Raw genomic sequence first — 27,004 nt, 5'->3', positions numbered from 1 at the left:
TTGTTTTGTTCCAGCACCACATTCCACATACTAAAGCACAAGTGCTGTCTCGTCGTGTATGGGACATTTTAACGCTTCTTCCTACAAATCCTGTCCTCCTTCAGGGCTTCCAAAAGCTTGGAGAGTCTGATGAAAGGGTATCATTACAATCATTGCTTGACCCAGCCAGTCCACAGAAATTAATGTACTCTCTATATATAGTCGAGTCATTGAGTCGTCCTCATCAGCAAGTTCAGAATGCTAAAAGAAATGGAGGGAATTCTGTACAGCATCAACAAAATCAGGAACAAACACAATTCAACAAGGTAAGATACAGATAATTTTCTTTAAAACTTCACTTTCATTTTAAAAAGTATCAGAGTACCTCAAGTGAAATAATCTATGATGATATAATTTATTTAGTGAAATGTGAATCATTACAAGGACACCCAAAGAAACATAAAACAGCAGGTCTGATGTCTCACTTTTCATAATATGCATAAAATTTCAAAACTGTTACCAAATGGAGGTAGAAAAATACTTATCTACCAACTAGCAGAAAATTGCTGAAAACCTAAAGAATTGACAGATTCCCTAGCCAGCAAATCCTGCAGCCAGCCATTGAGAGAGGACTCGAAGGTGTACGGATCGTATGGGAAAGTTTTCCGGGATGGCCCACTCAGGAGATGCTGGAAAGAATTCCAAAAAGATGTATCCCACTGTATTATTAGATGAAGGAGCTTCGTGTACTGAAAGTTAGTGACACTGATTTTGCAGATGTCTGTCGATCAACCACTACCTGTCAGGACAAGTGTCACTATCTACATTGACTGTAATGTAACATTTGTTTCATTTTTGTTATATCATATAAAATTGCAAGGTATATGAGAACAGGCTTAGTAAATAAGTTGCATATTTTATGATTTACCTGCTTTCCTGTAAATTGTAAGGGATTAGTTGAACAACAATGTTCTACATGACAAATAGGTCCACTGATATAGGTGCGTTTTGATGTGTTCATCTGTTGCGGTCACTTCATATTCAAATGAAATGCAAGAGAGAGTTTGTTATGGAAATGTTTTGGAGGGTAAGTCAAAGCAGACCAAGCTAGTAAAATAAATTTAATGTAGAATTGGACATTTCAAATATTATTGGCAGTTGTCAAGTATAGGTCCTTGAAGTTAATTACAACAGTTCAGCATCTTGGTATCCTTGTGTTCTCTAATTTTTTCATCATATTGAAAGCCTCTCTAGAAAGAAAGGGAAAGTACTTCTTGCCTCAGAACATTATTGCAAACAAGATTCTCAAAGTAATTAGAAGGCAGTTGCATGGCCTCTCATGGTCACATCTTGGGACACTGCAGTGAAACCTCAGAAATTGATGTTTTTCTTAATATGTTCCTGTAGATCAGTCATATTTTAAATTAAAAGGGCTACTGTCATTTTAATATACAATTTTAATAAGACTCAAATTGGTTATTGCCAATTGTTTCACATTGAAAAATATAAATATTTAATTACCTAACACAATTCTGCTCCCGTGGGTCAATGTCCTATGGAAAGTATATTTAATGTGTCTCAGATTCCATCACCATTCTTGGTACAATGGCCACAGAGTGAGATGAGACCAACTGAAGCTATAGTACCAGCAGAATTCATAACACCTGTTCTGACAGCCCATGATTTGATTTACTGAATGAGCTGGTACAATGTGAACATATTGATTAAGATTTTCTGTTGTTTTCCGTAAGATGTTCAGGCTGAATGCCTAAATGATTCTCTGAAGGAATGTATTGCCAATTTTCTTCCCCATCCACGTCATATCTAGAAAAATTCCGTCTCTTCTAATGACTGTGTTATTGACAAGATATTTGACCCTAATATTTCTTCCTTGTTTGTATTACATTCCTATATTGGGATCCTAACAAAGTAATTGTAACCAGTTATTTACAGAAAGACATCTACCATAGCAGCAGTCAATCCAATTAGGAGCCTTGCCGGGCATCCTGTTCTGTTCATCATTGTCATACTGTTCTACTATCTCTGAAGAGTTATTACAGTCTGTTGCAGATGACATTTGTAGCTGTGAAAAAACTGTTATGATCCATTATTTTTTGATGTGTTACTTGGTCATTTTTTTGCAAGAGACTATCAGATATCAGCACAAAAGCTTGCAGAAAAATGATAAAAGTTATTGCCATAAGGCAATTTGAACTTAATACTGCATATTAACAGGGAGTGTGTCAATCTGTGTAGCATGTAATGCTCATAACAGCCATACTGTGTGCACACTTTATAGCAAAATATTGCCACCCCCTTCCATGTAGAGGTATGCTTAATGAATGATCAGTCACTTTGTCATCCTAATCTTAGCATAGTGACTCACTGTGTTTCACTCAAGGCTGTAAAGCCTAAATAAATTTTCATTGTTGCCACCATTCACTACTTTGTTTTCCCTTTCTAAGTTTTTCGCCTAGTCTCTGAAACAATTAGCTTCTGTTACAAAAGATTTCAGTTACGTACACTCTGTTGCTTTTCTGTGCATGCTTTGCTGCTTATATGTCACTTAGTTGAATCATTGTTAGCAGTGTTTTATGATATATTTTTTGTGAACTCATTTTTATATGTTTGCTATGTTTATTCTGTTCTTCAATAGAATAACAGTTTAGTCTTAAACAGTTATCCCAAATTTTACAAAATTTAAAAAAAATTACAGGATTTGCTTGATTTGCACTTTACTTGATAGTATTTGTTACACTTGAAGCAGCACACTTATTGAATTTTCAGGCCGCAAATGCCAATACTGGTTCAGCAACTTCAGCTGTAGCATCAGAGAATGAGAAAGAGGCTGGTGTGACTTGGAGTCAGATGTTCATACAGCATGGTGGTCTGAGGCATCTCTTTGACATCTTCATGTCTGGTAGGTTTGAAATGTGCCCTGTTTCTCTAGAGCACTGTGCTTAGTAGTAATATTCAGATCAATAAAATTGTGCTGTGGTTATTACAGAGCTGAGATTTAATGACTCTTGAATTCAGTAAATTGTTATTTTTAGATAAATGAATAAATAAACAGAAACAAAAATGAAGGAAAAGCAATCACTTACAGCTGATCATTGGGCATTAAACAAACTCATCTAAGATTTCTAAAAATTTCACATGCTTTTGAGCTATTACTCAGATTCTTCTGTTAAGTATACACTCTTTTTTAACGTTATTGAGCATCACTTAAAATTCCAATTCTTCTTCTTCTTCTTTTTCTTCTTCTGTCAGTTACTTGTAAACATGGGCCCACCAGGATGAATGGTTGCAGGATGTGATTCCTGGGCCTTAACCTACATCATCATAAAGATGCTTTCAGAAAGTGGATCCCAACACTGTGGGGACGTCTCTTTGCTAGTACATGGCCATAAAGCATGTAGAACACGGGACTAAAAATAAAAACCAAAATATGAACAACAGCTGTAAAAATGTTATGATATTTCAGTAACATCAGGATGTCGGGACCCCATCATTCTGGTGAACTGCGCAGCTTTTTCTATTTTAGCACAGAGCTGAACCACTGCTGCGGCTACGACTGTCTTTGCTTCTATTATCTATTGCCATCTGCCTTTCAGGGGTCTACAGGCAGACTTCTCTTGTAAGAATTCACTTAGTATTGTGCCATCAGCTCTTAAATCTAGAGTGGGCAAATGAATATGGGATAATAGGGATATGTTGGCAACAGATTATTTGTGGAGGGTCATTGTCGGCTCTGGCCAAAGATGCGGACTTCAGCACTTTTTTTTGACATCAGTGTTCCAGGAATTTTGACATCATCGTGTTTGGACAGTTGCTCCAAGGCCATGATATCATCACTCCTGGAATTCTGGCATCATCACATCATAACATGTGCACCAGCGTTATGACATTATCACTCCTGGAATTGTGAATCATCATGTCATTGCCCTGTGAAGCCTCCTCCCCCCCCCCCCCCCCCCCCTTTGTAGCTGCCATTGTGCTGTCTGCCAATGATGTGTGAGCTTGGCCCCCCACCGTTCGAGGAACTTTAATTTTTGTAATACAATCCTAAGAGCATCATCATTTGCTGCCTTACTTCGTACTATATAAAGTGCCAGCAGCAGCAGCAGCAGTGATCAACTGGGAAGAAGAAGATTATTAATAAGTATTTTATCCATCCATTATTATTGTTTGTTGTTGTTTCATTACACTTAGGACTCTGTCCAGCCACAGCAGCTACCAGAATTTCAGTCTTGGTGAATGGCAGCAGATCACACATACATACAATTTGGCTGCAAGTGAATCTAAACATATTAATGTAGGCCTAGCACTATACGTAAATTCAAAGGGGGATCATTCCTAACAGCTGTGGTGAGACATTAAGCAGAATCGGCAGCGACAAACAGAAATGTGTACTGGACCAGGATTAGAACCCGGGATCTCCTGCTTACTAAGCAGGTGCGGTAACCACTGCGCCCTCCAGACCCCACTGTTATCACAACTGCACAGACTATCTCAGTGTGCCTCACAGCCGATCCACACTACCATCGAGTGCCACCTATCCACAGTGCCTAGCATCCCACAGTGATTTTGATGCAATGATTGAGACAGAGAACATTCAGAGTCTTGGTACTAGATTGTAGTATGCAGGCTCCAAATGGGACTATCTCTGTAGTATGATAGAGAGAAAGATGATGACTGAATATAACCCGTCACATACTCTTATTAACATTATCATGTTAAGGAATGAGCCATCAGTTGTTGATATGTGGCTGTGCTGAAGTTAAAAGTTGAAAGTGCAGCCATATAAACAACTTGTACACTGCTTTACTGATTGCGACAGGTGAAGTCACTGGTGTCGTTATATTAGAGCTGCATAATGAGAACTTTATCGACTATTTGTGTCTGACTATTGTGAATATAAATAAATTAGCACAATATATAAAAGGTCCATGAACCATGGACCTTGCCGTTGGTGGGGAGGCTCGCGTGCCTCAGCGATACAGATGGCCGTACCGTAGGTGCAACCACAACGGAGGGGTATCTGTTGAGAGGCCAGACAAACGTGTGGTTCCTGAAGAGGGGCAGCAGCCTTTTCAGTAGTTGCAGGGGCAACAGTCTGGATGATTGACTGATCTGGCCTTGCAACATTAACCAAAACGGCCTTGCTGTGCTGGTACTGCGAACGGCTGAAAGCAAGGGGAAACTACAGCCGTAATTTTTCCCGAGGACATGCAGCTTTACTGGCATGGAGAGCTGCATCAAACCAGTCTCAGGACTGAAGACAACAACACACACAACAACACATAAAAGGCAGTGTTCATCCAACACTTAAAGTATCCATCTGAAATCCCAATAAGCATAAAATTTGTGGAGGCTAAATTTACTGACGGAGTGCCTATGTATGTAGTTGCATTTATAATCCTGAATACGATACATGCTGAATTCAAGGCATATAGAAAATAATTATTCGAACGGAGTGATTTTGTGTGTGTGTGTGTGTGTGTGTGTGTGTGTGAGAGAGAGAGAGAGAGAGAGAGAGAGAGAGAATAAAAAATGTTACACAAAAAATTGTTCTTATTTATTTCCATCCTGCAGTAACTTCAATAATGAAAGGATCAAGGTTTTTTGTGAATGATAACACTGATATATATAAAATTTTAACTTATGATTTATTGTCATTAACAATACATTTTTTTCTGTGGCTAGTAGTACTTGATTGCTTACATGCAGAGGTACAACATACTAATACTAACAGTGGAAGAGACTGATTTTATATCGGATAATTACCCAACAGCACCTGATTGCTTAGATAACATTGTGTGCCCCCCCCCCCCCCCCCTCTCTCTCTCTCTCACACACACACACACACACACACACACACACACACACACACACACAGTGTGCAAAAAATGCTTTCATGTTAAACTTTATACACATTTGCAAGCACACAAAATGTAAATAGAGTAGTGAGAACAAGAGTGTCCCCATCCCGTCCATCCCACAGAAGAAGTGCTTTCCATTATGGTATGACAAACCAACTCTCAGTTGTCGTGCAGTATTTATGGTCTCACTGTCGAAAGTCCACTTTGAGGGGTGTACCACCACTATGCACACACTCCTTGTAGTCTTTGATTGTAAGAGCCTGTGAGACTGCACAATGTATACTCGTAGTTTGTCTTTGAGTGGTACCTGCAGCTGTATGTTATGCATACATTTTTGATCTGAGCCACAACAGACTCCACAACTTGTGAGCCAATCAGCTTGTCTTTCATCAGGCTGATAACATTCTTGTTCTGAGCTGTTTTGCCATAAGTCATTATCAGCCACATGTCCAGACATGTTGAATTTCTCAGGTTTGTACCTAATTATTTCATAAGGATTGCATCTTCACTCAGTAGATGAAACATTCTGTATCCATAAAAAGGAATCGGTGATTTTTGGTTTTGCAAACTTGTATTTGAATCAGTGCGTGTGGAGTTTGGAGAGACTCAGAATATGCATACTGATATAGACAGGCTTTGTGAACTCGACTGAACCATTACCCATCTCCACAGTGACTAGTCTTTCATTGAACCAGGGATGCTGCCAGAGGAGATGTCATGCATGATTCTAATAAGTCATGTCCCCAACCTGAGATAGTGCTCAAGGTTACTGTAATGTGTAATGTATCTCTGTTATTCCCCAGTGATGTCATCAGCTTGGGGACAGAACCATTTTGTAGGACTAAATGCACCAATCACAGCAGCAAGTCACTGTATGTCTCTTATAAATTGGTGGTATATACCTGTTCTACCTCCAGGACATAATCCACACCAGCATCAGCAACCACATGAGGTCTCTTATTTTCCAGTTCAACAATTTCATCTTGGGCAGCCATTGGAACCCTCCAAATGGTAGAGACTGTTGCATGGCATGCTTGCAAAGATTGCTTACATCTAAGTGAAGAATGTAACTCAAATTGTCAAATAGCCTGTACTGCTACTTTCTCATTCACAAGTTACTCGTCTTTGTGTACCTGTGGACACACTGCCAAAGTCCCCATGAATACTGCATTAAAAAAATTAAATAAATAAAAGTGACTTATTACTATGAGCAACAGTTCAATGTTTTTGTGCCTTTCTTTAACATCGTGTTCCACAAAAGCTCTGGAACATTGTAACAGAAGGCAGGATCCAGAGTGTATGCACGTACATGTTTGTACATACACTCTGGAATTTCTCAAAACATCTGTTTTCAAGTGCATATCTGTCCCCATGTACAATTTAGTGTATCCCTCTAAATGAAATGTGTTGAAACCCCACCAAACATTCCCCACATGCTTGTGCTCTGCATCTGTTATGGCAGTGCCTGTTAGTTTACTGGTGAATGTAGTCATATCGGGCAATGTGATTTTGTGGAGTCTCCATCAGATTCAGGTAGTCATCTGGGAAGATCCACTTCTTCGTCATGAGCTGAAACTTTGCATAATCAGGACATACGGGTCTGGTAATGTGTATTGTTCCGATGCATTGTCTCAGCAAGCTTCTGAAGATTTGTGTACATGAATCGTAAGGAATCCAAGAAGCAGAGTGATATTTTTGATGTGACGGCGTCCAAGAGGGTCGGCTATGACATCAGATGGCTGATGGTTCTGCTGAGCTGTTGCAAACGTGTGTTGCAGCACCTGTGATATGTGATGCACCCAGATGATTCGACAAGTCTCTTCCAGCTCTGGCTACAGCCATTGCGAGCACAGCTACACTGTACTCACTCAAGTTTGCTGGTGCAAGAGACATGGACAATAGAAAAAGATGGCAATTTCCAGATAATTTGTGTACATCAGTTCATGTATTGGGTGATTGGTGTTTTACCATATACAGAGAGGCTTGCATGGGCTCATGTATGTAAGTAGCAGTTGACCTCTTCCACTTCTTACGTCATATTGACAAAGTCTCTAAAATTATTTCCCTAATCCTTCATGAGGAGCATATGCAATGTATGTTACTTACTTACCTGAAGACTGGATATAAGGAGGTGGAAAATATGAAGTTAGCAAATAAATATTAAGGTTTTTTTTGTTTTTTTTTAAGGGTTTATTTATTGGTAAACAAATTCAATCTATTTGTACATTTTCTGAAGCGTTCATAAACTCATATTGTCCATATATTCTCTCCTTCAGCTGGTTGAGGGCAGAACGTATGCATGTTTTGAGATTCTGATTAGACGTATTTTTATAAATTTCTTGAAACCAGGAAGATTTCTCACAACCTTCACATAAACTATGCTGTCTCTATGATCACAAGTTTGGAGTGATGACATCGTATCTTCATATTCCGCTCCATCACCATCCCAGGGTTTTGAGTGGTAAAATTGTGTCAACCAAACTTCTCTTTATCGAGATTTATCACACCCCACTGAACTAAACATTTTGGATGAAGCAATGATTGTAGAATACCTCATTAATACTGGTCCGACATTGGAGAATACATTGAATGCAACATCTTTAAACACAAATCATCTGAATTCATCATAAAATCCGTGTGCATCTGCGACGATGATCGCTCTTCGAGGCATCATTGAAAAATACTCCACAAGTTGTTTAATGGGGCAAGTAGTGTACAAGATGATCTTGTATCAATAAGGCATATGTTGTGATGCCTACAGAGAAGTTTTGCAATGAATCGAATTCAGTATTGTTCGACGCAATGCCAGGTCGAACAGTGACTATAAGTGCTGAAAGAAATATCTAACATGTATCTGCAGTGGGGCATTTAGCGAACCCAATGGCAACAGATGACAATTTTTGTTGGAGTGGGAGTAGAACCCAGATTTCCCACTTTGCACCAGCAGTTGCCTTAGCTGCCTCAGCTATCCGAGCATTTCCACCATCCAATCCATATGCTGCATTCTACAGATTACTGTCCTCTATCCTTTCATCCACTTGCTCACAGCCTAATTGGATTCCCACAAGGGTTCGGATACTGTTGTGCATCTGCACTGAAATATCCCATCTGTCGGGGTCTGTTCTTTCAGATATGCATGTCCAAAAGAACAGACACCATTGATTTGATAAGCAGCCATATCCAAAACATTACAAAAGAAATATCTGACATTTGGCTCCAGTGGTACATTGAGCGAATCAGTGGCAACAGATGAATATTTCTTTCATCATGTATTGAATATGACTGCTGGTTGAGTCAATGGTGTCTGTGCTTTCGAACGTGCATGTCCTAAAGAACAGACACTAACTATAGAGGGTGAAGCAAAAATCATGCTCTCAAACTTCACAGTGTGATTCCTCAATGTCCATCACAAAATTTCTTCCTGCACATGTTTCTGGCAGTAAGTAAACATTGGAGATAGTAAATCTGGCGACACTGTAATCACATGTACAGTAACTACCTCCTCTGTCAGCATATAGGAGTAGGGCTGTGCAGTTGGTGCAGTGGATAGTGTTTTGGGTTTTTATTTGCCAGTTTTATTCTGCCATATAATATTGTAATATACACCATTTCTTAAGCCACCTGTATCCGATATTTACACAGTGCAGTGTTTTGTAATGGCGAACGTCATAGGGCAGAATAACTACAAAAACAATATTTTGTAATGCTAATAATGACTGCAAGGTTAAATAACTCAACATCTACTATTCATATACCCTACATGTGGTACATCCGCTAAGATGCAACACATTAGCGACCAATGACAATAATAATTTCCATATTAATGACTTCATGGCATTTACAAAAGGATACGTTGCCCTCAGAGTAGATGCTCAAAGCGAACCCCCTGTATGTCCAAACATTGTGCGACCCACTGGATCATACAGTGCTGGGCCAGGGTTGTCACAGGTTCCGGTAATCGGGGAATTCCACAAATGTCATGGAAACTTGAAAGAAACACTGGAAAAAATATCATTTTTGGTCTCAGTAGCTGAAATTGTTTGTTTACTGAGATGTCATGTATCATCATTGGTTGGGTGCAGCTGAGCACTTGTGCAGCTTGCCTACTCCGTCATTACTACTGCTTCACCCCTTCCTACCATTCCACACAGCTTGCAGTCAGTGCTGCCACCACCTGTCGCCGCTAGCCTAGCAGCTACAGACAAGAGGCAGGGAGGTGTGAAAAGTGGTTTGTTTGGATCTGATTCTCAGAGATTACGGAAACACCAGTCGTGTGTGCATGACTCTGTCTGAGTGAATATGTGTGTGTGTGTGTGTGTGTGTGTGTGTGTGTGTGTGTGTGTTTGTGTGAACGCGCGTGAAAATTTAGTGGTGAGAGTGTGATTGTCTTTCCTACGTGCCTGTCTGCAGCTCAGTGTTCATCTTTACTGTGAGTTGCTACCTATTTTCAGTATTATTGATTCTCAGAGTATTTGCGCACTTTACCTGTTGCATGGAGTGATCACCGCGGTCCCATTTCAACAACATATTGTCTGTGACTGATGAATAGCTGACCACACTAGTGGAATTCTACAACACGCCAAAACTGCAGGCTGTTTCTGTGGGTATCTGTAATGGATCGGGTCTGCCGATCTAAAGCCCTTCGTTTCCCACTAATGTGCAGGTCCAGCCTAGTCTCACCGACCTGCCCACAGGCCGGGTCTGTTTGTGTGTGGCATAACGCAGTGGATTTTCGTGGTTTATCCATGGACCCAGGACTTCAGTGCTTCTCGGCAGGCCAGAAGCCATGGGCGATGGATTTCAGAAATTGCAACTGGCTCACCGCAAGTACGTTGCACAGTGTGGCGTTTTATAGACATTATATTTACTCTAGTACATTTTGGCACTTCAAAAGTAGTTTATATGTTAGAAAGTATGGCTGATAAGAAGAAGAAAATTGTGGCAGTAGCTGGTGGTTTATATGCTTGTACTTGTATTGCTCGAAAGAAAAACCACACATACCTGTAAAATAACCAAGAGTAATGAACATAGGAGAACCAACGTTTTATTGGTAGTCCCCTATGTTGTTGGTTCACACAACTCTTCCGTATCTGATAGACTTCTTTCAGGAGGCTTGTTTTATTCCAAGTTTATTTCTGAAATCAGTGAAGGTACTCTAAATCTGTCTTATAACTCCAAGGAAATGTATATTTTTGTCAACAAATGGGTTTTGTTTTATTAAAATAAAATAAGATCAATGGTTTTAATGAAACACACATACCATTTGGCTTGCTTTCTCCATCTAAAACAGTCCATTACAAAAGTGTTGATGTTACGATTTTTGTTCACATTAGGAAACACCATCTGCTTGCAAGTTTCATTTAGATATTTCCTTGTTTGACACTGCTGTTTCTCATACTGTAGCTGCAAAGACGGATTGTCAACTTATGTCTTACCCTTGAAATTTCAAAATTTGTCATGGAAAAATGCTAAAACTTGTCTGGAAATCAAGGTAATATCAGGGAATTTCACTTGAGGGTACTTGTGGCAACCTTGTGGACTCTTTGCAACATGGCTGCATCCACAGATACAGGTGCAGCATAAACATACATTATCAGTTCTTCCACATGTGTTGACAGATGTCCCCACAAGAAGAAATCCAGGGGATTTAAGCCAGGTGGTGGCAGAGGCCATACAACTGGACCTCCTCATCTGAGCTATTTCAGTGGAGATATTTTGGTAAATAACAATGCACATTAATTCCAAAGCATGAAGGTGCACCATCATGTTGGAACCATAACCTCTGCTGAACATAAAGCGGAACATCTTCCAGTGCATCAGGAAAGAGTTTGAGAGGAATCCATGATCGTGCAGTCATCTATTCAGCAAATAAATAGGGATCTAAACTCCTTTCTGTCAGTTTACCGGCCCAGACATTGATGCGAAAGCAAACTTGATACCAATGGTCGCGGGTGAAATGCAGGTTAATGTCACACCAGTGGTGGACATTGTGCATATTGAAAACACCCTCAAGAGTGAACGCTGCTTTATCTGACCATATTGCAGTGTTTATGGAGTCGTCGTCGGCTTCCTTTTGTTATTGGAACCATTCACAGAATTCCTTGTGCAGGTAGTGGTCTGCAGGATGCAGGTGTTGTGCTAAAGAATAATGATAGAGATGCAACTCGTGCTTGTGCAGCACATCACCGACCACGCATTGGGAGACACGCAGCTGCCTTGCTATGATATTTGTACTTCACTGGGGTTCTTGGTATATGATCGCCAGAACAGCTTCCTCAGTAGCTGGAGTACGGCGAGTTCATAGGCAACCTCTGTCACAAAATGGTGGAAGAAAAGAACCTTGACATCAACCAGGATATGTAGTGACATATTCACAAGTGACAACACCAACCTGGCTACCAGATGCACCAAGGACCTGCAGTGTGTGCACGCATTGATCATTTGTGTATGCCATACTGCTGCCACACTGTTTTAGAACAACACAAGAAGTAAATACCACATGTGTACAAATGTAAGTGAAGTCCGTCACGGGCGAATTACTCCATTAGCAGTCTGGTGAACAGTGCATTCAGTATAAACACATCATTAGTTGCTGCAGGTTTTTCTACCCATTGTGCATCACCTCTCGTACAGCTTTTGTTCTGTGTGATTCATCCCAACACTGCTAATTGTGCAACATTCATTTTCGAATTACACTGTTTACCTAATGGTAATGGATGTAATGTTTCCATATTTCCATTGGTCGTAATAATAATAATAATAATAATAATAATAAACAGTGTACACTTATCAGACACAAGTGTTGAAAGGCATAATTAGTAGTTCCATGGTGATAATACATACAAATCTGACAGAGTTCGGAAATTATTTGCAATGCACGTTGCTAGCCTCACTAGTAACATGAAGCCCTAAATAAATGTAATAGACATCAACATGGCAAGAATAATTGTTGATACTAATTGATGGGTCCATTGGAGGAGGGTACACAGAAAACAGATTTGGAATCTAGTGGAGGCAGTGGTGGAAAACTATTCGCAAACTCAACATACAAAAGGTCCTTTTAAAAGCTGACTATTGAAAACGATTGTACTTCCATTTTTGTGTTTGCAGTAGGTAATTGCGAATGTTTTGTGGAATAGCCACAGTAATCACTGTATGATGATTAAGACACCAGGCACCATACCAAGCAGGCTACACTTTGCAAACATAAACAAATGCACTTTGACCCAGAATTGAATCCTTGACCTCCTGCATGCTAAACCCAAAATGTTATCCACTGCACGAACTGCACAACACTAGTCTTATATTCTGACAGACATAGTTACCATATGTGTGACTACAAGGTTGCCCAACTGCTAGTCTTTAATGTTCAACAACTGCCAATATTATACGCAGGACGAAAGTTTAAGAGACACATTTCTGTATTGCTAGTATGTGAGTAATCACACTGCAAAGTCCGAGTGCACAAATTTTTATTCACCGTGTGTATAATCACTTCGGCTGACAAATCCCGTGGGCAGATTACTCATCCAAAACAGTTGTCCATCGCATACTAAGATGGGCAAAACCTTATGTACGTGTCATACAATAGTCCGTACACATTTTTTGTCCCAGTCAAGCTGTAAGGCATCATATGGGAAAAGCTGGGAGCACAGGTAAACTCAAGCATTTATTAGTTTAAAGCTGTCAGATATGCCCAGATCCTTTTTCAGATCCCCTCACAGTGCGCTTGCAGCTCTGAAATAATAAATTGATATGTTCCTAGCTGAATGTGTCTATACCTCTGGAAGGATTAGATATTCAAACAGTTCCAATGAATGGAAAGTTAATGGCAATTGAACTCCCGGACTTCAGTACACCTTAAAGTTTCAGATTCTCTTCATCTGATAGAGGTATATAAGGCACTTTCCACAGCTATTTATCCAGCACAATTTTATGCTCTTCTTCTCCTTTTTCTAGAATCTTCAAGCTGTTATCAGTAGCACTTCGAAAATTAGCTTATTTTGTTTAGCGTTCATAATGATGTGCTTATTATCCTCAAAGAACCTCTAACATTTTTAATGGGATACACATACTAAAGGAGCCATCTATGAACCATACAGCATTTTGTAAGGCATGAGATCTGATGTTGATGAAAAGATGTATGTTTTGAGAGTTGATGTGATTCCTACATTTGTAGTGTGGTGGATTCTGCCACCATTAAGTTTGTATCTTATTTCTTGAAACAAAAGGCAAATACATCACATGTAAGGTGCGATGTCGCTGCTGCTGCTGGCTTCTTGGGCATAAATATAGAAATTTGCGTGGAGTTGTTAAACTATCTTGATGTTGAATAAGAATTCTTATCTCTTTGTTATTACCTATTGAATGTTGCTGAAGCAAAAGTTTGTGGGAAAAATATTTCTTGCTAATGATAAGCTGATCATATTGAACTGGAGTTGTTATATCGAGTCACGTCATTGTGAGGTTTCAATCCTATTGATATAAGAAACTCTTAATTCTCACGTGTTATCACAATTTGCTTCCACTGCAAAGTGAATTTCTTATGGATGTGGAACAGTATATATACTTTATACCTATGGTGCTGCTTCTGATGAAGACATACTGTGATTCCCCCACTGCAAAATTGGACTAGATTTCCATTGTATTCAGTTTGAGATGGTCTAATGTCTGAGCAGATTGCTTGGCACCTCCACAGTTTTAACACATGTGGACACACTGTAGCAAGAATCCGTATATAGTTTGGATGAATGTGTTGTTATGCTACAGATTCGTCGTGATATTACACTGAACACAAATCGTAATGACTGGTAGCATCTCCACTCGCCGATACAACCTGTAAATTTCACCAGTATTATTCTCCAGCACTTGACCCCCCCGAGAAACGTAGTAGTGATAAGCTACTCTCTCTTCTGTTGTTTTTATTTCTGTTTTAAATAATATATTAATGTTTGCATGTAGCTCAAAACCTTACGTTACAAACACATTTAAATTTGCAATATCATGGGAGCCAGGAGGCATTACCACAACTTCACCACATCCGTGACAGTTTATTGTTTGCCTCATTGACGTTATCTATACTATAGTACATTTCTAGACCAAGTAACGTTGCAATCACCCCACCCCCTACACCTCCCCGTTTCTTTGAGCTATTGGAAGGAATAGAGTGTAAACTGTAAGACCTCAACTGATGCAGTGAACTGCCTACTACTTGTTTTTATGTAAACACCAGGAGAAATGTTAGACATAGATGACAGCAGAGATCTGAAGTCAAGTCATGGTAGCATAGAAAATTGTAGAAAACCCATTTCTTGATAGTAGAGTAACGACACAATTCTTCTGGTGGTCTTCTCTTTAGCTGCTTTTATATTGTCTCATCTCTGTAGAGCTGTACCATGGGAAGCAAGGAGAGGATGTTGGTTGGTGGCCGGTATCCTCGTTCTGTAACACAAACTGCACTCAGTTAATACCTTTGTTCTTTATTCATAAACAAAAAATTACTTAACTCAAGTTTCAATGTGCTGTGGTACAAGCTCTCTTCTGTATAGTCTACGTAGCCTCAATGCTGTTGAAGTAGAAGTCTGCCATGTTCACTATAAGGTTGCTATCTGCTGCCTGTCTCTGCAGTAGAGGGTAAGTCTATGGCTCCATCTCGGTGACATGCCAGAACTCCACAGTGTATAGACTCAAGCTAACTGGCTACATTCACTGGCTAAACTGGCCCTCCGGTCCTTGGCAGTGATCCTAAATACTGGCGTCTGAGAAGGTGTTGGCGGCATGTTTCCAGCAAGTCTTGTCATTGGCATCCATCGATACTCTAGTAACATCCTTGCTGTATGGTGTGCTGGCGCTAGCATATGCCACCAAAGTAGTAGATAGTATCTTTTATTGTTTTTCATATGCAGTCCAATGAGTCACATATTTTCCCACAGCATCTAAATTGATGATCCTGCATTCTTTGAGTTTCCACAATGTCTTTGGCAATATAGTCTGCATAAACACACCAAGAAATCTAGGGTTTCGAATTTTCTGACAATTTTAAGCAGATCTATTCATTAGTGGTCTGTCCAGTAGTATTGCTTTGAGCTTTTTTGACTGCCCAAGCCCTTTCCTGCACAGTTTTCAATATAGTCCTTCACCAGTAGTGGGGGGCCTCCACTGTCCTAAAATGTCTGTAGGCCTCTTGTAGTTGCTTCTCTGCTTTACATGCATTCTTTACTGCTATAGTTAAGATGGCAGCTCTTCTTGCTAACAAATCAGTGGCTGACAGTCTGTCACAGCATTATTCTACCCCATCAGGGGCTGGGCCACCCATGAAAGCAGCCATGTCATTTATCAGTTGTGCTTCAATCATTGCACAGCTTTTTATATTGGTATCACTACTAACCAGTTGTCCACCAGGATGAATGGCCACCACCAAACTGTGACCGAAAGCAAAGCAGACCACCCTGTGACACAACATGCAGCTGAACATAAAACACTTGATTTCAATGGCTGCTTCACTGGATCATTCTCTCCACCACCAGCTTTTCTAAACTGCACAGATGGTAGTTATCCTTACAACACATATTCCGCTTCCTTAATTATCCTACCTTAACATACAGTAATACACTGTCCCCAAACCCTCCACCCAGCAGTTTCCACCCACTCTGTCCTATCATCTCTCACACCATTTATCTGCAGCCCTCTGCCAATGCGTCTGCCTGTCGTTCCCCATTCTTCTCCATTTATGTTCTTTTTTCCCCACCTCCCTGCTGCATAACCTTCTGACACTGTGCCTGTTGCCAGTCTAGTGTGTGTGTGTGTGTGTGTGTGTGTGTGTGTGTATTTACTGACAAAGGCTGCGGCTGAAAGCTATATGTGATTGTCTTTTAATCGTTACTTTCTGCAACTTTGTGTGTCTTCTTTACGGTAAGTAGCAATCTATCTTATCCTACACTGTTGATATTCCTACCTGAAGTTTCCATTGTTTGAGTGAGCAATTTAAGTTTGTCATTCACTGCGTCATCGACTGCAAATGCAGTAATACGTTGTCCTACACCAAAGTCCTTTCTTTGACGCATCTCCTTGGCTTTATCATCTAATGTTCAGCACACAATACAACAATCCTTATTTGTGAGTGAGCAGTAGGGATGCTTCTTGCATATATCATTTAGTGTATTAATTCCCTTGTCACTATGAGCTAGCTGATTTTCCATATTCGTTTCAGGTCCACAGCAGTTGTACACACAGATATGAAATTCAACAAATAGGTTATTGAGAATATCATCACCTTATCTGCTAATGCATTTCATAGCACTCATGTCATGCTGTTGTTTGGTTTGAGGTTTGTGTGTCCTAATATATAGCAATCTGCGAATGTTCACCCAACTGTTGAGCTGTGATGGGAAGACAAGCTATCTCAATAATGCCTTGCTCCTTTTACATCTTATGACTCGCTCTATGAGGAACGTGTCCGGTTCAGAGCTTTTCTATAATTCTTCTCTGTAAAAACCCCGTGCAATTTCTTTAGTGTCTCTATCCATTAAGATGTAAGTTCTCAGGTTTCTGTGCTGCACTTGGAAACTCTGTTGACCAGTTCAGCTCTTTCTCAAACACATTTTTGTATTTCGAAATATGTAACAAATCACCTACTTTGAAATTCTGTGCGCGTGGATCCACCATCTTAATAAGATTGTGCACTGTATTCAGATGCCCATTATCACAGACATCAATAGGCCTCATCTTGACATAGAATGTAGTTTATTCGTCTCATAATGTACAGTTACTAATTAAAGATTTTTGTACTGGAGACACATGAAATTACTTTTTAAAAAAAGGTTATAATAATTACCATACTTAAGCAGGCATTTCTGAATTTGTAGACATGAACAATTTAACAAGAACATATATAACACTTATGATCATTTTGCTGCTTGCAATACAATTTATACAATATATTAACAACTTATTACACAATACATAATCTTTTATTGTTTCTTTTCATTTCAAATTGCCTAACCCTGCATAAATTCTTCAATTGAATAATAATATTTTCCAGTTGTGTTTTAAAAAACAATCTTTTTAGTGGGTCAAACTCCATATTTAACAGATTTGTGCTATTTAATTTATTATAAATTATTAATCGCATGTGCAATGGTTTTTGAGTGTAAAGTTTTAATTATGAGAGGGAAGGTTGTGTCTGAGACAAGTACTGTAATTGTGGTTGAAATGAAAATTGTCGAGTGAGTTTTGATTTTTATATATGAAAATAAAAATTTCGTATATGTACAGAGAAGGGGTGGCTGGTATTTTTAATTTTTTAAATAATGGGCGACATGTTGTTCTTTTTTTGACTAAACAAGTTTCTTATGATTCTATTTTGAAGAGTAAGTAATCTCGGGCTGTTCGTAGAGTTTCGCCAGAAAATTATTCCATATCGAATTATAGTCTCGAAGTAGCTGTTTAGACTATCTTCCTGGTGTCCGTAAGGGTGGAACCAGATAATACATTCATTGCATAAGCTAGGCTGTTTAGTTTGTTTGCTAAGAAGTCCACATGTGCCTTCCAATTTAAATGTTTGTCAAGATTTAGACCTAGAAATTTTATGTAACATGCTTGAGCAATTTCCTGATTCCCGTTCACTATTTTTATGGGAAATGCTAATGATGTTTTAGCACTGAGCTGCACTTATTATGTTTTTGTGGCGTTGAGTTTTAATCCATTATGCTGAAACCATTATATTTTCTACTGTGTCATAATTTGTTCTAAATTGTCATTTTCAATTAAAACCGACATTTCACCTGCGGATAAAATGAAGTGAACATCAGTGCTTAAAGATAAATCATTTATGTATAACAGAAAAACATAAGGCCCTAAAATTGAGCCCTGTGGGACATCTGTCAAACCTTTTTCCAGTCTGAGAATGACTTTTTTTTCCCCATTTGTATTTAGAATAACTCTGTGTTTGCTTTCTGACAAATAAGATTTGGGCCACTACAATGCCCTGTCCACAATCCCATATCTTAATAACTTGTGTAGAAGTAGTAAGTGATTGGCCGAGTCAAAAGCAGTGGTCAAATCACAAAAAATACCTCTGACATCTTTACCCTTGTCTAAAGGAGCTCTCCTTTTCACTGAATTCCCTGATAGCATGTATTGTATTTTTCCGCTTTTGAAATCCAAACTGATTTTTAACTGTAATATCATTTCAGTAAGAAAGTTTTCAAGATGTTTGCAACAATCCTTTCTATAGCCTTAGCAAAAACTAGCAGCAGGGAAATAGGGCAGTAATTTCCCAGGTCATCTGGTGAGCCTCTCTTGAACAACGGTCTTATTTCAGCATATTTTAACACATCCGGGAAGTACCCTTCCCCAAATGACTGACTAATAATTTTAGCTAATGGATGAGAAATAATGTTATAAACACCCTTGATCTACAGTGGTTGGAATTTCACCCTTTTTTTAAAGACACTGTGGCATCTTCTAGGTCTTTTGGGATAATTATTTTGAATGTTTTAAGGCTTGCATTTTGTTTTATATTTACAAAGTTGACATGTTAAGTAGTCAGATTATACTCTTCAGTAATTAGTGGTAGAATGCCTAGGCATTTGTATGATAGTCAAAGATTAACCCTTCAAGTATCAGTGGTTTTTCCCATTTTTAGTGCTACATTGTTGTAGGGCATTGTGACATGCATTTTTTAATAGTGTCCGTATTGAGAAAATTGAGAATGAAAGTAAGTGTATCTAAAGCCATTGTAACGAAACTGAGTTTGTGTTACTGCTTTTAGGAGTGATTTTGTAATGAAATCACTGGGGTAGTTTATAGTTTTGATACAAAATTGATTAATTTTTGCTTGTTATAGACATAATGAGTTATGGATATTTAGAGATTTGGTATTGTGTCTAGGATATGCAAATTTGCTTTCAAATATGCCACATGAAATGATGGATGCTTAAAAGTTGTGTATGCTAGTGGTTCTATAGTGAAACAACTGCCTTATATAACTGATGTGTACTTTTTGCCAATTTCATTTTATACTAATTGTTTTCTGTGATAATGAAGATTAATTTTGTGAAAAATTTTAAAATATTATTTCAGAAGTGGAACCACCTCCTTAGAACAGTTAAATGTTTACTTTTTAACCATTTCTCCTTGTATTCATTGCTTACTATGACGATAAAAAAGGTAAAATTATGTTGTTGGCTCTCAAAGGCTTAAATTCCTTCACATCCAGTTTTTTATCGTCTTGTTCAACCATTTTACAATACTAGCTTTGAAATGGGAGTGTGTTGAGTGGTGGGTAGTTGTTTGTTCAATGTTGTACCATTACCACTTTGAAATTACTGTTGTAAAATTCACCTCCAAGATTGGCTTGAAGATTGTTAGGACACTGGTTCATCCCACTCTGCAGCAATTGTTAAAATACCTGCACAGCTTTCTTCCCCTTTTTTTTAACTTCACAGACAGAGCCAATGCAAATTAGGAATATTTTTGAATATGACCATGACAATGTACTTGCAACGTGTATTCGATTGCGAATATTGTCACATATCTACGAAATCAGCCTGCCGTAAATCATTCAGTCCTCTTATTACGACATGTCTGCGCGGATAGTTTTGTGTGCTGAACTTTAGAATGCACGAGCAAACATCTCCATAATTACTCAACGATTTCTCTTTCTTGAAGTTGTAAAGTAATTTATATAATTTCACATGTTTAACCTGTACTCTCTGCAGCAGTTGACATTGTGCGTAGTCATAACTGTTCTATGATTGTGTTTGGGTTATCATAATACTCCAGAGGTAGATTTCTCAGTCTTTATGCTGAATTTCAACATGCATTAATTATATTTTTGTATTTGTTACTGCTCGTCCTTTTAAGGTGTTGCCTTTGCCATGTGGATCAGTCATATACACTCCTGGAAATGGAAAAAAGAACACATTGACACTGGTGTGTCAGACCCACCATACTTGCTCCGGACACTGCGAGAGGGCTGTACAAGCAATGATCACACGCACGGCACAGCAGACACACCAGGAACCGCGGTGTTGGCTGTCGAATGGCACTAGCTGCGCAGCATTTGTGCACCGCCGCCGTCAGTGTCAGCCAGTTTGCCGTGGCATACGGAGCTCCATCGCAGTCTTTAACACTGGTAGCATGCCGCGACAGCGTGGACGTGAACCGTATGTGCAGTTGACGGACGTTCAGCATGCGGGAGGCTGGGTGGACGTACCACCGAATTGCTCAACGTGTAGGGCGTGAGGTCTCCACAGTACATCGATGTTGTCGCCAGTGGTCGGCGGAAGGTGCACGTGCCCGTTGACCTGGGACCAGACCGCAGCGACGCACGAATGCACGCCAAGACCGTAGGATCCTACGCAGTGCCGTAGGGGACCGCACCGCCACTTCCCAGCAAATTAGGGACACTCTTCCTCCTGGGGTATCGGCGAGGACCATTCGCAACCGTCTCCATGAAGCTGGGCTACGGTCCCGCACACCGTTAGGCCGTCTTCCGCTCACGCCCCAACATCGTGCAGCCCGCCTCCAGTGGTGTCGCGACAGGCGTGAATGGAGGGACGAATGGAGACATGTCGTTTTCAGCGATGAGAGTCGCTTCTGCCTTGGTGCCAATGATGGTCATATGTGTGTTTGGCGCCGTGCAGGTGAGCGCCACAATCAGGACTGCATACGACCGAGGCACACAGGGCCAACACCCGGCATCATGGTGTGGGGAGCGATCTCTTACACTGGCCGTACACCTCTGGTGATCGTCGAGGGGACACTGAATAGTGCACGGTACATCCAAACCGTCATCGAACTCATCGTTCTACTATTCCTAGACCGGCAAAGGAACTTGCTGTTCCAACAGGACAATGCACGTCCGCATGTATCCCGTGCCACCCAACGTGCTCTAGAAGGTGTAAGTCAACTACCCTGGCCAGCAAGATCTCCGGATCTGTCCCCCATTGAGCATGTTTGGGACTGGATGAAGCGTCGTCTCACGTGGTCTGCACGTCCAGCACGAACGCTGGTCCAACTGAGGCGCCAGGTGGAAATGGCATGGCAAGCCGTTCCACAGGACTACATCCAGCATCTCTACGATCGTCTCCATGGGAGAATAGCAGCCTGCATTGCTGCGAAAGGTGGATATACACTGTACTAGTGCCAACATCGTGCATGCTCTGTTGCCTGTGTCTATGTGCCTGTGGTTCTGTCAGTGTGATCATGTGATGTATCTGACCCCAGGAATGTGTCAATAAAGTTTCCCCTTCCTGGGACAATGAATTCACGGTGTTCTTATTTCAATTTCCAGGAGTGTATAATATTCCACAATAAGCTTTTATTTCTTTCTGGAGATACTATATAGTGTTCAAAGTGTTTAAGAATATTAGTTCTATAAACCAGGCATTCTCTGTTAAACATACAGGGTGCTTACTTAACATATATAGTTTCTTCCTGCTGACCTCATATGTTCTGTGTAGCTCACCATCACTTTGACGTTAGTGAAATCATTAATGGCATATCTCCTCCTCCTCCTCCTCCTCCTCCTCCTCCTCCTCCTCCTCCTCCTCCTCCTCCTCCCCCCCCCTCCCCCTCCCCACCTCGCCCTTCTTCTTCTTCTTGTCTACTTCCATTCACAGTGTGTGAGAGCCTTTCAGACTTTCAGTTATCCAGTTACTGTTTAATGTTTCCAAAAAAGACTATCTCACTTCAACTGACATAATTTTAACAATCGTAATTTCTGTCAGGTAGCTTTCCGTGCCTCAGTAACTTCACACTTTGTCACCAACATGCTTCTCTATACCACTGTGAGCCAGTTCTGTGGTTACATACAACTTAAACGTATATTTGAAACTACAAGGGATGATGGGATGAAACTTCTGTATCTATTACCTTGATAAAATTAAGTGCATCCATTAAGCATTGTGTTGACTTTTCAATTATGGCATTCAGCATCTCATCTTTTATAGCTACTGCCTGGATAAGACTTACAGTTCTGTTATTTTTGTTGACTGTCTCAGTTTTTTGTCAGTGCTTTGCACCACCAGAACAAGTTCTAATGATGTGTGATGATAAGAAGTGGTGTGACTTTGGATTTTAAGCAGAATCCACACCTCTCTCACATCGGTTGACTTACTTGATATGCGTAGCCGATCTTCTTCTCTGGATTGCCAGCTCCGTCGATCTCCAAAACCTCCTCCTTGGAAGAATAATGCTGGTTATGGGAATTTATAAGACACACTCTCTATTTTTGAAATAATTTAGTACTCAAAGAATACTTTCTACTCAGACATAGTATATTTCAACTTCCACAGAGAACAAATTCAACATCTCTCACATCAATATTTGAATGTTTATAAGTCAACCGATTTGTCTTGCGTTAGAGTCAATAAAATACATCTGCAGTAGCGTAGTTTTTACAACCACATAATTTATGGTTTGGTTTGTTTGCGGAAGGAGACCAGACAGCGAGGTCATCGGTCTCATTGGATTAGGGAAGGACGGGGAAGGAAGTCGGCCGTGCCCTTTCAAAGGAACCATACCGGCATTTGCCTGGAGCGATTTAGGGAAATCACGGAAAACCTAAATGAGGATGGCCGGACGTGGGATTGAACCGTCGTCCTCCCGAATGCGAGTCCAGTGTGCTAGCCACCATAATTTATGAACATGTCTTTCTTCTAGTAAGTCCAACACATGAAGTACTATTAAATGTCTATAATCAATTGTTCATTTTTCTTTAATAATAATCACAGACACTAAAACAGCAAGGAATACTACATGACAAATTCTTGCTCTTCCAATATGACTTCTGTGACATGAGCAGCAAACACTTGTCAATGCCATTCGACTGTGGCATCTACCTTGCGCTCATGAGTCCTTTCCAGCCTGCACGCACAAACATGTATCGCTCAGTAGGTATGTTCTCTCACACTTATTTTTAAAATATCATATGATTGAGATGGTAGAAGGACAAGTGGTTCTGGAATTCACACGGAAATTCTCAAAGCACTACAAAGTGTGCAACACATGTACAAATTTGTCCATCGTCTACAGTATACAGATACAGTTGCGTATTGGTGCACTACCAATTAAGTAGAAACTCCCGAAATTTATTTATACTGGCTGTCATTCAGCTTTTCCATTTTTTCTATAACTAAGAAACCATAACCCCCCATGAACCATGGACCTTGACATTGGTGGGGAGGCTTGCGTGCCTCAACGATACAGATAGCCGTACCGTAGCTACAACCACAACGGAGGGGTATCTGTTGAGAGGCCAGACAAACGTGTTGTTCCTGAGGAGGGGCAGCAGTCTGGATGATTGATCTGGCCTTGGAACACTAACCAAAATGGCCTTGTTGTTCTGGTACTGCCAACGGCTGAAAGCAAGGGAAAACTACAGTCATAATTTTTCCCAAGGGCATGCAGCTTTACTGTATGATTAAATGATGATGGCGTCCTCTTGGTTAAAATATTCTGGAAGTAAAATAGTCCCCCATTCGGATCTCCGAGCGGGGACTACTCAAGAGGACGTCATTATCAGGAGAAAGAAAACTGGCGTTCTACGGATTGGAGTGTGGAATGTCAGATCCGTTAATTGGGCAGGTAGGTTAGAAAATTTTAAAAGGGAAATGGATAGGTTAAAGTTAGATTTAGTGGGAATCAGTGAAGTTTGGTGGCAGGAGGAACAAGACTTTTGGTCAGGTGAATACAGGGTTATAAATACAAAATCAAATAGGGGTAATGCAGGAGTAGGTTTAATAATGGATAAAAAAAATAGGAGTACGGGTAAGCTACTACAAACAGCATAGTGAACACATTATTGTGGCCAAGATTAGCACGAAACCCACACCTACTACAGTAGTACAAGTTTATATGCCAACTAGCTCTGCAGATGACAAAGAAATTGATGAAATGTATGATGAGATAAAAGAAGTTATTCAGGTAGTGAAGGGAGGTGAAAATTTAATAGTCATGGGTGACTGGAATTCAAGAGTAGGAAAAGGGAGAGAAGGAAACATAGTAGGTGAATATGGATAGGGGCAAGAAATGAAAGAGGAAGCCGCCTGGTAGAATTTTGAACAGAGCATAACTTAATCATAGCTAACACTTGGTTTAAGAATCATGAAGGAAAATTGTATACGTGGAAGAACCCTGGAGATACTAGAAAATATCAGATAGATTATATAATGATAAGACAGAGATTTAGGAACCAGGTTTTAAATTGTAAGACGTTTCCAGGGGTAGATGTGGACTCTGACCACAATCTATTGGTTATTAACTATAGATTAAAACTGAAGAAACTGCAAAAAGGTGGGAATTTAAGGAGACGGGACCTGGATAAACTGAAAGAACCAGAGGTTGTACAGGGTTTCAGGGAGAGCATAAGGGAACAATTGACAGGAATGGGGGAAAGAAATACAGTAGAAGAAGAATGGGTAGCTTTGAGGGATGAAATAGTGAAGGCAGCAGAGGACCAAGTAGATAAAAAGATGAGGGCTAGTAGAAACCCTTGGGTAACAGAAGAAATATTGAATTTAATTGCTGAAAGGAGAAAATATATAAATGCAGTAAATTAAGCAGGCAAAAAAGAATACAAACGTCTCAAAAATGTGATCGACAGGAAGTGCAAAATGGCTAACCAGGGATGGCTAGAGGACAAATGTAAGGATGTAGAGGCTTATCTCACAATGGGTAAGATAGATACTGCCTTCAGGAAAATAAAAGAGACCTTTGGAGAGAAGAGAACCACGTGTATGAATATCAAGAGCTCAGATGGCAACCCAGTTCTAAGCAAAGAAGGGAAGGCAGAAAGGTGGAAGGAGTATATAGAGGGTCTATACAAGGGCGATGTACTTGAAGACAATGTTATGGAAATGGAAGAGGATATAGATGAAGATGAAATGGGAGATATGATACTATGTGAAGAGTTTGACAGAGCACTGAAAAACTTAAGTCGAAAAAAGGCCTCCAGAGTAGACAACATTCCATTAGAACTACTGACAGCCTTGGGAGAACCAGTGCTGACAAAACTCTTCCATCCGGTGAGCAAGATGTATGAGACAGGTGAAATACCCTCAGACTTCAAGAAAATTATAATAATTCCAATCCCAAAGAAAGCAAGTGTTGACAGATGTGAAAATTACCGAACTATCAGTTTATTAAGTCACAGCTGCAAAATACAAATGTGAATTCTTTACAGACGAATGGAAAAACTGGTAGAAGCAGACCTCGGGGAAGATCAGTTTGGATTCCGTAGAAATGTTGGGCAATACTGACCCTACGACTTATCTTAGAAGCTAGATTAAGGAAAGGCAAACCTACGTTTCTAGCATTTGTAGACTTAGAGAAAGCTTTTGACAATGTTGATTGGAATGCTCTTTTTCAAATTGTAAAGGTGGCAGGGGTAAAATACAGGGAGCGTAAAGCTATTTACAATTTGTACAAAAACCAGATGGCAGTTATAAGGGTCGAGGGGTGTGAAAGGGAAGCAGTGGTTGGGAAGGGAGTGAGACAGGGTTGTAGCCTATCCCCAATGTTATCCAATCTGTATACTGAGCAAGCAGTAAAGGAAACAAAAGAAAAGTTCGGAGTAGGTATTAAAATCCATGGAGAAGAAATAAAAACTTCGAGGTTTGCCGATGACATTGTAATTCTGTCAGAGACAGCAAAGGACTTGGAAGAGCAGTTGAACGGAATGGACAGTGTCTTGAAAGGAGGGTATAAGATGAACATCAACAAAAGCAAAACGAGGATAATGGAATGTAGTCGAATTAAGTCGGGTGATGCTGAGGGAATTAGATTAGGAAATGAGACGCTTAAAGTAGTAAAGGAGTTTTGCTATTTGGGGAGCAACATAACTGAAGAAGAGAAATTTGTTAACATCGAGTATAGATTTAAATGTCAGGAAGTAGTTTCTGAAAGTATTTGTATGGAGTGTAGCCATGTATGGAAGTGAAACATGGACGATAAATAGATTGGACAAGAAGAGCATAGAAGCTTTTGAAATGTGGTGCTACAGAAGAATGCTGAAGATTAGATGGATAGATAACATAACTAATGAGGAGGTATTGAATAGAATTGGGGAGAAGAGGAGTTTGTGGCACAACTTGACTAGAAGAAGGGATCGGTTGGTAGGCTATATTCTGAGATATCGA

At 40.0% G+C, this 27,004-nt stretch overlaps 1 protein-coding gene across 2 annotated transcripts in view; it reads left to right on the top strand.

Moving 5' to 3' along the window:
- The window catches only part of LOC126352307 (ubiquitin carboxyl-terminal hydrolase 34), a 538,206-nt gene that overhangs the window by 190,619 nt on the left and 320,583 nt on the right, over positions 1 to 27,004 (top strand). For both annotated transcript variants that reach the window (XR_007565188.1, XM_050002677.1), the window contains exons 22-23: positions 15 to 305; positions 2,767 to 2,899. Coding sequence is in view for 1 of the 2 variants with exons in the window: in XM_050002677.1 (XP_049858634.1) it covers positions 15 to 305; positions 2,767 to 2,899 (424 nt within the window). In the remaining variant the exon portion in view is untranslated. The remainder of the gene's footprint in view (positions 1 to 14; positions 306 to 2,766; positions 2,900 to 27,004) is intronic.

Source organism: Schistocerca gregaria, chromosome 1 (assembly GCF_023897955.1).
Source record: "Schistocerca gregaria isolate iqSchGreg1 chromosome 1, iqSchGreg1.2, whole genome shotgun sequence".
NCBI lineage: Eukaryota > Metazoa > Arthropoda > Insecta > Orthoptera > Acrididae > Schistocerca > Schistocerca gregaria.
The sequence above is the reverse complement of the archived record's forward strand: the minus strand, read 5'-3'. Positions and strand labels throughout refer to the sequence as shown.